Below are 12,796 nucleotides of genomic sequence, written 5' to 3'. Positions count from 1 at the left end.
AGACAGGACATCCAATCAGCAAACAGGACAGGTATCCCAACAACAGCAGACAGGACAGTTATCCAATCAGCAGACAGGACAGTTATCCAATCAGCAGACAGGACAGGTATCCAATCAGCAGACAGGACAGTTATCCAATCAGCAGACAGGACAGGTATCCAATCAGCAGACAGGACAGTTATCCAATCAGCAGACAGGACACGTATCCAATCAGCAGGCAGGAGAGGTATCCAATCAGCAGGCAGGAGAGGTATCCAATCAGCAGGCAGGAGAGGTATCCAATCAGCAGGCAGGAGAGGTATCCAATCAGCAGACAGGATTGGGTATCCAGACAGAATGGGTACCACCCAATTAGTGAACGAACTAGGTATCAAATCAGCCGATAAATTCTACTACAACCTCATCACCATTTTACCATACACCATTATATTTGTACTTTCTAAAGTAGACGTATATATTAAACCCTGTTCTGCAGCACTTAATATTAACTGGTACTTTATAAATCTCCAAACCAACTGCATGCTACGTAGAGGTGACTCCATTTAACGCATAACTTGCGTGATTTAGCATCTAGTCTGGTGCACGACTGAAAACAAAAGTGTTTCATCTAGCATATAACAGCAGGCACCACAGAGTAAAGAGAGAGATTGTGTACATGCATGCCAGGGTAATAAGTATATAAAATGTGTTCACTAAGAAATACACATTAGGTCTACTCCGGTTAACATCAAACAACCGTGCATTAACGCAATTCATCGAATCAGTAACCCATTTCATCTTCAGAAAACCCCCCACTCAATGTACCTAATAGAATCATACGCAGCTACAAATCCGTTAGGGTACATGTTTCATCTGAGCACTTACACCAGATTTGCTGTATACATTTGATATAAGTTAATCTCGTCTTGCACCCAATCTTCAACGGTGCCAACAGAACTAACATTACCTGGTCACCGTCTATAAACGAACTGCTTTTTTTTTAATGAAGTCCATTTCCGCACAGATCTGGTTTCTTCCTTTGTTTATCTCACTACAAACTGCAGCTTGATTTTGGCTTCTTTTTTTATAGATATACGCAATCTTTGCTTGGGCGACCGTGTGCACCACCTGGGTTCAGCAATCTTGCATGATCTGTGGACAGTCAAATTAAAAAGAGGATAAAAAAAGTTAAAGAATGTATCTTGAAATGAATGTTTTGAAAATCTACATGCCCACCCATAGCAACGCCATGCTGCCCTGTGGTTTTGTTGTGGTGCCCGTTGCAAGTTTTTAAATTCAAATTTGCAGTTTCTTCATAGAATAATAACAATAGGGAGACCGACAACATAGGGCTACATGGTAGAGCGCTGGCACTTTACGCCGGTAGAGCGCCGAAGGTCATTGGTTCAAATCCCGCTCTAGTCATTTTTACTTTGTTCAACCCCAAAATGTTTCAAATTTAGCAATTCAGTTTTCCTATTGGTTTCTTATTTGATATCTACAACGGTAATCGCAAGTTGATTCCCTGGCTACCACTTTTCAGTTTGTACCATAAACTTTGGAGTGATCCCTAGCTATCATGGTTAATGGTTGTTCGGCTTCTGAATGGCACTCCCGAACAAAGATATTTACAAATTAGGGAGACCGCAAAAATAAGGTTAGATAGCTCAGTTGGTAGAGCACCGGCAGGTTAAACTGAAGACTTTTGGTTTAAATCTTCCTCTAGCAAATTTTTCTTTGTTCAATCCCAAATCAGAATAATAATCATAATAATAATAATAATAATAATAATAGAAACTTATAAAGCGCACTTTAATAAAACATTACTTTAGGCACTAAAATATTACTTAAGGCGCAAAAAAAGAGACTAGGAAGTATCAAACTCCCTGGGAAAAAATAACATCATAACAGGAGTGTTAGTAATTTGCAGTGAACAGAAGTTTCTTAATATGAGTTTGAGATGGGTTGAGAGAGTGACTTTTTCCTATGTCGCTGAGTAGCTTATTGCACAAAGGCTGGTGCAATATGAGAAGATGCTCCAGATTTAGTTATGAGGCAAGTTGAGGCAGTAAAACGGGGAGAGCACAATAAAAAGTGCCTTATTTGAAGAAGATCGCAGAAGTACCCCTTACCAGAGAAAATTTGCAGTACCCCTCCGAGAGCGAAGTTCAGGGCCTGATATCACCTAGAAATAAACAATACTTTATGTTTCGACGGCTGCAATTTATTTTAGGAAGAATTCATTATTCATATCAGTAGGTCACAAGCTTTTTTTTTTTTCCAAGGGAATGATAGCGTAATTCTTTGTCAACTGACGTGACCGACCCAACCCACAGAGGAAGTTCTGAAACTGTTCCAAAACATAAAAACGTCTAATCAGGCATGATATTTGGTCTTAGGACTGACCAACATGAACACACAGTTGTCTTTGATAGACCTTAAAAGTTTTTAACATTTTTGTGAGGATAAACAAATAGGAAAGTAGATTTAAGAAAGAAAACTATCATGTCTGCGTTTTTGTTTACGTATTTCAAATCCATGGGTAACGAGACGCCATCAGGCATCAAGTGGTTAAGCAATGCTATGCACAAGGGAATCTCTGGCAAGGTGAGTTTAGATGAAAGAGCACAATGGTTCAAAATCATTGGAATCACTGGAATCATCTTTATCAGCCCTACTGAAACAATATTTGTGTTTCAGCTAACACATGCTGGAAAGAAAAAAAGATTGGTAGGTAGGAAAAACATAATTAATTTATGCCAATTTTTACATGATGTGCACACCAGGGAGAAACTGATCTACCGTCAATTGTTTTGCAACAGGCTGCTATTAAAAGGAAAATAATAACATTTGATCCCAGACTTGTATTGCACATCCGAGTACAAATGGCGACTAAAGATTTGATAAAAATGTTCAGTCTTAATCTCTGGTGGTAAAGTAGTGAAACATGCAAAAATATTCGATCCTTTCAACTTTAGTGATAGAAATTTTTACAATATGGAGGTTTTGAATTTTTTGGGGGGGTTACAGGAAACATCAAAAGTCCTGTCTATAGGTGAAATACCAATAGAATCCTATAGGATTCCTATAGAATTCCTATAGATTTTTCGTCACTTCTTTGATTCCTATAAGAATTCTGTAAGATTCTTTAAAAAAAGATTTGTAAGGGATATTTGTTTTTCTTCAAATTCTCATCACTACCTGATTCATTGTCATCTTCCTCTGTATCTGTCGATGCTGTAGAGCGCACAGCCGCTGTTGCTCCCTGCGTCACTCCAGTTGCTCTACTAATGCTCGGCGAGGGCACCGTGCGACCACTCTCCCCGACAACAACATCTTCCTCATCGCTGTAGTCCGAACTCTCGCTCGAACCAAAGAACTCAAAATAGTCACTCCACAGTCCATGATCCTCGATATCGCTAAAGTCAAAATCCTCTGACCAATCATAGTACAGGAACCAATCGTCGTCGTCGTCGCTGTCCCAGTCCATGAACCGATTCTCGCGCTCCTCGAAAAAGTCCCACAACGACAGGGCTCTGTAGGCTTTGATCTTGCCGTCCCCGTTGCCGTAGTGACGTGCTTTGGAGCGATCTTCCTTGCTACCGTCTGGGTAGGCGTGGAGATAGAAGCACTCGGCACCAAATGGACAACTTCCCGAACCCTGTCTGAAATACTTACATTCTTTTTTACTGTGGGTGGAGAAAGTGGTTGAAAACTTGATCAGTGATAGAATATTTTAGTTACTCCGTCCATGGCGAGACATGAAACTTACTACATAAATACATTTGAATAACAAACACAATATACAGAAACAATGCAGGACTGAAAAAAACTGGCATACACCAATATTTGAAAGTCACATGCTAAGCAGATAGGTAAGCAAATAATACACTAATAATAAAATATTAATAGCAAATACAATTTATATAGTACTTAATAAGCCTAAATGACGGTCAAATTACTTTTAACAAAAAATATATACAATAGCAAGATTTAAATCATAATACATTATTTATGTACAAAGTTAAATTAGCATATTTATATGGATATTTAAGACAATTAAATCAGCAAAGAAATACACTGGAAAATCAAAGCAACTTCAGATACAAAACATAATCAAATTCACAGAGTGAAGATTGCAAAATAACGCAGAGGGTGTTGTCCTTCTATTTACACAACATCACAGCTGAAGATGCAAGGTACACATAAAATAGCAAATCAATCAATCAATCAATCAACTATTACGCACTAGTATGGGTTTCTCCTGCCAATTCTAGCAAAAAACACAAATTCAGTTTTATTAACAGGCATTTAAATTCAATTATGTTTCCCTAAATCATTCAAACTAGGGCTCCCATTTAGCTACCATTGCGCTCTTTTTACCATGCACAAATGATTTCATTTTTCTATTCCAATTATAGACATTTAATGACCAATTGATTTCAACTTTTCACAGGTTTGTAATTTTACTCATATGTTGGAATACACCAAGTGAGGATACTGGATCTTAACAATTACCGTACACATGTATACCCTGCCTTTAAGACACCTCGAAACTGAATGAGAACAAATGAAATTCTTTATAGAAAGGTTTGCGGTAACACCATGTAATGAAAGGAACTGTTGGTTCAGAGTTTAAACCAACGATTCTTTTCAGAACCACCCCAACTCATAAGAGATAGTCATTACATGGTGTTACCACAAACCTTTCTATATCATATTTCCACCATGCAAAGTTTCAAATCCTAATTAATGAAATTCTTCCCAGTTTCCCCCGAAAAAGAAAAGAAAAACCAAATCCTCTTACCTTAAGGCGTGTTTGTACCTCTCCAATACCTTCTTCTTTTCCTCCGGTTCATCAACCCAGAAATCACTGGGAGTGACAAACGGCGAAGGGACTCGGCAAGTTGGGCATGCTCTGTTGGTGAGAAGAAAAATCACACTGTAAGGCAAACAAGCACAGCAGCTCCTTGGCACAGTCACTGTGGGATGGTGGCTGGCCTCTGTTTTAACTTAATGGACCAAACCAAAATCAAAATCAAACCACTGTTATTGTCTAAATAAAAATAATGTTTTGTGAAATAGTCTATGGTGACTTACCTGACAACTTTCTTCTCGTACTGTTTGGCGCTGCGCCATTTGCGTATACAGGACAAACAGTATGCGTGGTTACAGTTGGAAAGGAGGCCGAACTTTCGATCTTTGGCTGGCATCTTCTCTAGGATGAGCTCGAAACATATACAGCACTTGACTTCTTTGCTGTTTTGGAAGGCAAAGGCTTCTTTCATGTTCTTTTCGTGCTCCGCAAGGCAAAACTAAAACAGGAGACATAACAAAACTCATTAGCCTAAACCTACATGTAGTATGCCCGATACTTTGCCTTCTACTAGTATATTTCAAGGGGCATCAAGGCCATAACCAGGGCCATAAAGGTGATTGCCTCAATGAACTATCAGGCCTGACCTAGCCTTCTTTTGGAGCACCAGGGCGTGAATTTGACACCGGACCGCCAATTGAATAATAGTCACTAGGCCTGGGCGAATTATTCGAATATCCGGTTAATGGCAAATAGGTTTTCCTATCCGTAACCGCGAATGCCTTTTTTTTCTTAACCGGATATCCGCATAGGGCGCGAATACCTATTTACAAACCGGATAATTCTATAATTACAACCGAGTAACCGGATATTCTTTAATATCCGAATATCCCCGGACGTCGGGCGACAACTGATATGAATGTTTTGTCTGAATTCTTATGAGACTTCTATTAAAAGACAGCATAAAACAGCATAAATTAAGTATTTAACTATGCTCACCTCCGTGAAGAGTTAAAACAATGACATTTCACACGTAATTTGTTCAAAGATTACAAAAGTTTTCCTTCACGTAGAGTCAATCACGATCAAAACAAAAAGCAAATCGCCATCTTTAAATTAGATCCGGTCATTTTTATGAATGAACCGAGTGACACTGTCTAAAACTAATATCAATCCGCCCATAGACCTTATCGCAAATACCAATGCGCAAGCGCAAATACCAATGCGCAAGCGCAGACTGTTGAATGAGGTGCATTGTGGGATACATATGCATCAAACTTTGCTACCAGCTAGACCACAATGCACCTAATTCCAAGCTTTACGCGCGCGCCCCAGTATTTGCGATAAGGTCTATAAGAGCTCATTCACAAACGAACAGCGCCCTCTAGCGGCAAAAAAGCTATTCGAATATCCGGTTAATTTCGGATAGTTGGCCAGCGGTATCCGAATAACAAAATTTCACTATTCGCCCAGCACTAATAGTCACCACATAATATCTTGAGCACAAAGAAATTTTATTAAAATGTTGAACTTGAGTCTGGTATTTATACAATTAATTCTGTTGAGTATCAAAACATACTAACCCATAAGACAAATGAGACAAATCTTCTCTTACTGCTTGTACAAATGTTAAACTGTACAGAAAGCTCTTTCTCATGAAGATTCTAGTCTGTGAAATACATTCTGGTCTGGTCAACTTTTTAAGCTACAAGCCCTACGCTACAAGCCTTGGGAAATTTTACCCTAAATTCAAGCCCCGAAGACCGACATGAAGTGCTTAATAAAACATAACTTTAAATGGATCTAACGTGGTCTTTCTATAGCTAGGAGGCAGCTGCCCCTGTTGGCCCTCTTGAGTCTCTTCCTACATACCTCACGATGATGTTTATTTTGTACAGGGTCATCCATGATGAGGCAAGCAGATCCACACATGTCACACACGTCCCCGTGCATGTACTTGCAGTTCTCACCGAAGCGGCACGTCCCTTTTAAGGCAAACGGGCACAGCAGCTCCTTGGTGCCGCCGTTGCAAGGCGTGGCGGACTCATCGCTGTTTGGACTGTTTTGGCAAGGCGTGCAGCAGGTGTCGTCTACATCGGTTGGCTCCAGACCAGAGGTTGCAGCGGCTGAGTACGTCGGTGGAACTGTTGGTAGAGCGTTAATTATACAAATAATATCAACAGTACAGGGCACAGATATGGCGCTCGACAAAGAACACAGCGCCTCACAATCAACAACAGAATTAAATACTATAAAATAAAGAAAGTGGCAAGAAAAACATCACATGATTTCTTTTCTCGCCAAAAGTTGCTTAGTTGTGAAAGTATATATTTTTGGTACTTACAACTTACCACCTGTATGAAATTCAAAAATAATATTGAAATGTTAAGAGGGCTGTCTTGTCATGATCAAAACAGGTCTGTGGCTGTACATGGAGTTTTGAACTCTCAACAAGTTACTCCACAAGTGTGCCCTCTCTCCGTATCAAATCTATGGAGGACACGTGCATAAAGTTACTATTCTCAGCCAATTTTACAAAGCCTCCAAGCCAAAAAGTTGACAAAAACAAAATCATTTTCTAGAAAATGGTGAGGCCTTCCAGTGAAAATTACCAAAGTTCCCGTTGTTGCAACTGATGCTCACAATTTTTTTTCTTTTTGCTGAGCACAATAACATGAGCAGGGCTTTCTGCAAAACAGCCTCAGGAAATTGGGCCCAAATGAAGAGGTTCACCTACCAGAGCCTATATAGAGTTGACCGGGTACAAATTCCGCTGCTCCAATGACATCTTCCATCCGAACTTTCCCAGGTGGACTTAGTGACCCTGACGACCTCTGGGTTAACCCGTTGACCTTTCCCTTCTTCAGGGTCACCATCTTGCTGGAGACACTGGGCTCTAGCGAAGGCGTGGCTTTTGTTTTGCTTGAGGTGGTTTTGTTTTGTTGTTGAGTTGATAGCTTTTGCTTCGGCTTCACGTGGTCAAATCTGCGTAGAGTGAAGACAAGAAAATAGTTTGGATTTTTCCTGCCTAAATGTCCTAAATGTACTTTAGACTGAAACTTAACACATTTATCCTTTGACCCTCTGAAATGTTAAAGGGATTGTCAAAGTTCATCGGAAGCAAGTGCAAATTCATTGTTTTGCTCATTTGAAACATAAATTCTTAGAAATGATTGGATTGTGCATTTTGATGATACAAGCAAGGAATTTGGCACAAAGTCAAGAGAAAAAGTTATCGAAGTTATGAGAAAGGTACTTGGCTGCTGCAGCAGAGAAGTCTCAGATTTTTAAGCAATGGCTGCCAGTTTGAAAGTTTTGATATTTTTGCTTGTCATTTTACCTACATCTTTTTGATCTGTGATGGCAAAAGCAAAGCATCTTCCTCATTTCATACTCTTGTCTGTGTGCAAAATTCCACGCGTGTATCATCAAAGGCACAATTCCCCAAAACATTTCCCCCATTCGTCCTACTATAATAAGCATCATTCTTCGTAGGCAGGACCGTCAATGTTCTTACTTCTTAAAAATGTTTTAGTAAAAATAACCATAACATTTTACTATAAAGGAACATTAAATATTGTACCTGCATGTTGTTCCAAAGCGGCAGTTGCCACCCAGATAAAATTTGCAAATGTTGGACGGTTTTCCTGATTGGTCGTGAGCATATCGGCAATTGTCTCCTGCCCGACAGACCCCGTGGATATAATACCTGAGATACAACATAATTGCAGTTTCAAAAGGTATGGTACACAACTTGATTTTTTTTAAAGACAAGTAATCTAAATTACAAGGTACTGTGGCATAAACTGAATCTAGCTAACTATGCCAGAAACAAAAAGGGCGAAACCCTTCTTACGGATATGTGTACTGAGTTATTGTAGTATGCATCAGAGATCAATTTTTAACACAGGACAGCAGGCCCGAGGTCAGTACTTTCAGCAGTAAAACCACGACCAGAAGGGTCTGAGTTATTGTGTTTTTTTCAATTGACAATCAACAGTAAAACCTCATTGGGTAATATCTTCTTTGAGAAAAAAAGGTTGATAATAAATATGAATCTGAATTTTTTTTCTGTCCAGCATTGAATTAGGATGACAAATAAGATTAGATCTTCTCTTTTAGTGTTTGTTCAACTCATTTTGAATCTGGTCATGTAAAATAAAATTTGGTGCAGTCAAATGTTGAGCTACATACTGTACCAGGATGGATTCTTCTCCCGAGTTTGAGCCCTCTCCCAAATTCGAGCCCTGTGCATTTTATAACACACAAGACATATGGCTTTATGTCTTATATATCCGAGTTCCATCTCCAAAGCAGTAACGATTAAAAATATCTTGCTCTAAAGAACACATCATTGATGCCATGACTGGGAGTCGAACCCACACTCTGCTGATCAGAAACACCAGAGTTGAGACTGGAGCGCTTGATTGCTCGGCAAAGAGTAGACACACCATTGTTCAAGGAACGGAGTGGTTAGGTTGTGTAAGGGCAAACTATACTTTCTTTTTACAGAAAGTTTGTATAAACTTGAAGAGTATTTTTTCCTTTTTAACACCAACGGATGCTTAAAGGCCTAATTTCTTCTTCTTTTTTCAAGTTGAATCTTAATTACTAGCCTCTTGATTTTTCAGGTCAATATGTTAACTTTTTCCTGTTTTTCCTGTCAGTATTTGACTGTTGTCCTGTAGAAACAATATTTTACTTACCAGCTTACTTTTTGTTAAACCTTAGTATTTCAGCCACAAATATTTCAACAAGGGAACATGACCATCTTTATACCAACATGGAAGTTAGGTGTAAATATGTGAATACATTATTTTTTTCAATCTTAATGGATGTTTGTGGATGCACAAAATCTCTAAAACATGACTTACTCAAATTCTAGTTTGATGACAATTAAAAATAACACTTAAAGGAACACATTGCCTTGGATTGGTCGAGTTGGTCTTTGAAAAGCGTTTGTAACCGTTTTTTATAAAATGCATATGGGTAGAAAGATGCTGTAAAAGTAGAATACAAAGATCCACACAAACATACCTCGAAATTGCGTGGTTTTCCTTTTATCTCGTCGACTAGCACGTCGGCCATTTATGGGGGTCAAAATTTTGACTCCCATAAATGGCCGACAGTGTTAGTTTGCACAGTAGAAGGAAAACAACGCAATTTCGAAGCAAACTTGTGTGGATCTTTGTATAATACTTTTAAAACATCTTTCCAACCATATGCATTATATAAAAAACGGTTACAAACGCTTTTGTTTTGACCAACTCGTCCGATCCAAGGCAACGTGTTCCTTTAACATACATTAAACGTTTGTTCCCCCACGTTTCATACATGTACTAGGCCTACTATTTGACCTAAACTAGTCAGTCTAGTGTCTGTATTGTAACTAACTGTAAGTGAATTCTGCCTTTTTTTTTTTTCATGGAAAGCACAGAACTGGTGTTAATCTAAACTTCTTTCTATTCATGAATGATAAATCACACATTAATTAAAATAAAATAACAGCTGTTGCAAGTACCGCAAAAGGTCATCAACAGTCAGAGGATGATCAAGGTAATTTTCTGTATGGCGCCACTACCTTTCACTCATTTTTACAAAAAGGGATATCTCATTGAGGTAAATTAGATACTATATTATTCCATATGGAATGAAAAAGTGGTGGCGCCATACGGAAACTTTTCCTGGGTTTATTCAACATGGTTTGTTTCAATAACTAACTAAAAAGTTGGCAAGTATTTAACATGTTTAAACTAGCACGCAGTAAGCATGGTAAGTAGCACTGATTTTTACCAATAGTGCTTAGTTAGTTGGTTATTTAGGAACAACGCCCATACATGTACATATTGTACCATGGAGGTAGGCATGTAAATCAGCTAGCAACAGGGAAAACGACTGGATCCAAAATTGCTCTTTGCTTTTACTTAACAACCAGCATGGCACTGGCCCCACCAAGTTTCGGCGTACACTCATCATGATCATGTACTCATAAAATCGACTCATCCATAATACTAGGGAGGGTAGGACTAGGAGTTCCTCCCTCCAACCCTAACTAACCTCATTGAGAGGTGTTCCTAGTAAGGAGCCGATCAATCATTATATCAAGATCAAGATCAAGTCGCGTACAACATTTTCACTGCAATATTGCACAGTTTATCAATGTTGATCAAACCGTGGAGGTAGAAATGATCAAACAAACAACAGTACAGTGTTGTGGGTGGTTGGAAATATTTACTTACTGATCAACTTGATTCTATTTTTTAGCCAACCAGCATCAAACTTTGCAACGATCCATTGCACAATTAAAATACATTACACGAAAGATCATTGATAATTCTATCAAAAAGCGGTAAAAATAATGCAATCGCAAGAGAAACAAACCTGCAAGTGATGTTTTTATGCCAGTCGGTGTTCGGACCTGGCGAGTCAGCAGTGGCCATCTTAACCTCTCTCGATGTTGTGTGTGATTACAATCAACAAAAAGCTCAGTGTAATCTTTTCATTGACCGGATGAAAGCGCGCCATCTACCAACAGAGAACGACGTAGCACATTTTAGCAGACGATCGCGATGCAGTGCGTTATCCAGTGGTTTAAAACTTGATAAAAGGAAAAGTTATTGACTCTTGCACTTTTGAAAGAGCAAGGCCTTTGCACTTTTGAAAGGGCAAGGCCTGTGTTACACGTGAAAAATGGGCTAAGCTACTCATTTGATCGTTTGGACAATACTATTCAACAACATCGTAGCCCTAAATGTTTGTTATGCGAGTAGAAACTAAAATACGGTCTTGTAATAAAAGTTTCTGTTTGTATTATTGCATGCTCTCAAACTTGCTCTATCTGCGGTTTTTAAACTGGGGCATACGATACGCAACCCCAACATAATTATTAATCGAAATAAAACACACTGTTTAAGGTCATCATATTGAGAAGACCTTAATTCGCATGAAGAATGTATTTAAAAGGCAGATTTATTAAATTTAATCCGCATAACATAAATAACCAAAGGCAAGTTAATCCATAATCTGTGTGGGGCCGCTCCGAGTCGCTCGCCTATTTCTCTTGTTGGGCGTGGCACACTTTGAGAGCACAATTCAAGCGCGCACCCCGGCGCCCAGCCAGCGAAAAACTAAGAAAGAATGCCTAAATCCCCTTCCTAACTTGCCTTTGTCCCTAACGACGGCTTCCTTCGGCTTTGGTGTAGGGGTTACATAAGAAAGCATATTCCCGCCCTTTTTGTAGTTGAGATTCATGTTTAGACCTGACCATTCTAGGCTACATCCCTATTTTCTCTTTCGGCTGAAATAGTCTGCGGGGGAAAAAAAATTGTTTTGTTTTGACCTTTATCTACCTACTTGACTTTCAAATGAAATTGATAAAACAATTTTTTTTTTAAGCTGTCTTTTCAGAAAAGTTATGCAAAATATCATAAACTATGGTACACTACAGTGGGAGTGGATGAGTTGTTCAGGGAATATACTCATAAAACTTTGAGAGAAGTCTGATTGATCTAAATCTAAAAAGGTAGATCTGTGACTGACACCCTGCTCCTTTTTTATAAAAAAAAAAATCACCAAGTAATAAAAACTAATATAATATCCCTTGCTACTTCAGCAGCTCTTAATTCGGTCAAGATGTAAGGCCTAAGCTCCCATAATTACCAACAGCTTTCTTTCTTTTTTTGTTGGGGGGGGGGGGGTGATGTTAAGTGACAAATCACCTTCGGATTGGGCATCTTGCATCTTGCATTGTTGTACTCTCCCATAAGCATTGCTGCTGTCCTGGAGAGGGTGGGTTGCAATTTCCATTTGCGCTCTGTGCCTGTGCTTTCAAGATAGTGCTTATAAGGTGGTGATAATGTCAATTTGTCCTAAGAGGGATTGGTAGCTCCATCTTTCTTATAGCTGGCAGTGCTTCTCTTTGGAACCCGTTCAGATTGGTTGCAGTGACTGCAGCCACTGGTAGCCTGTTCCAAATCCTAACAGCTCTTGGGAAAGGGCTGT

General features: G+C 39.1%; 1 protein-coding gene across 2 annotated transcripts; it reads right to left on the bottom strand.

Moving 5' to 3' along the window:
• Nucleotides 1–354: 354 nt before the first annotated feature.
• On the bottom strand, nucleotides 355–11,257 carry LOC139951625 (probable E3 ubiquitin-protein ligase makorin-1). 2 transcript variants are annotated; one of them, XM_071950604.1, is made up of 9 exons: nucleotides 11,177–11,257; nucleotides 8,379–8,504; nucleotides 7,533–7,780; nucleotides 6,668–6,939; nucleotides 5,080–5,294; nucleotides 4,787–4,897; nucleotides 3,181–3,668; nucleotides 2,112–2,164; nucleotides 355–1,131 (listed from the first exon to the last, which is right to left on the bottom strand). In XM_071950604.1, the coding sequence occupies exons 1-8, from the start codon at nucleotides 11,233–11,235 to the stop codon at nucleotides 2,148–2,150; spliced, it is 1,536 nt and encodes a 511-aa protein (XP_071806705.1). In that variant the 5' UTR covers nucleotides 11,236–11,257; the 3' UTR covers nucleotides 355–1,131; nucleotides 2,112–2,147. The 2 variants fall into 2 exon arrangements, with proteins under 2 accessions (XP_071806705.1, XP_071806699.1); XM_071950598.1 differs by lacking the exon at nucleotides 2,112–2,164.
• Between the last annotated feature and the right edge of the window lie 1,539 nt (nucleotides 11,258–12,796).

Source organism: Asterias amurensis, chromosome 2, assembly GCF_032118995.1.
Source record: "Asterias amurensis chromosome 2, ASM3211899v1".
Lineage (NCBI taxonomy): Eukaryota > Metazoa > Echinodermata > Asteroidea > Forcipulatida > Asteriidae > Asterias > Asterias amurensis.
This window is presented reverse-complemented; position numbering and strand designations above follow the sequence as displayed.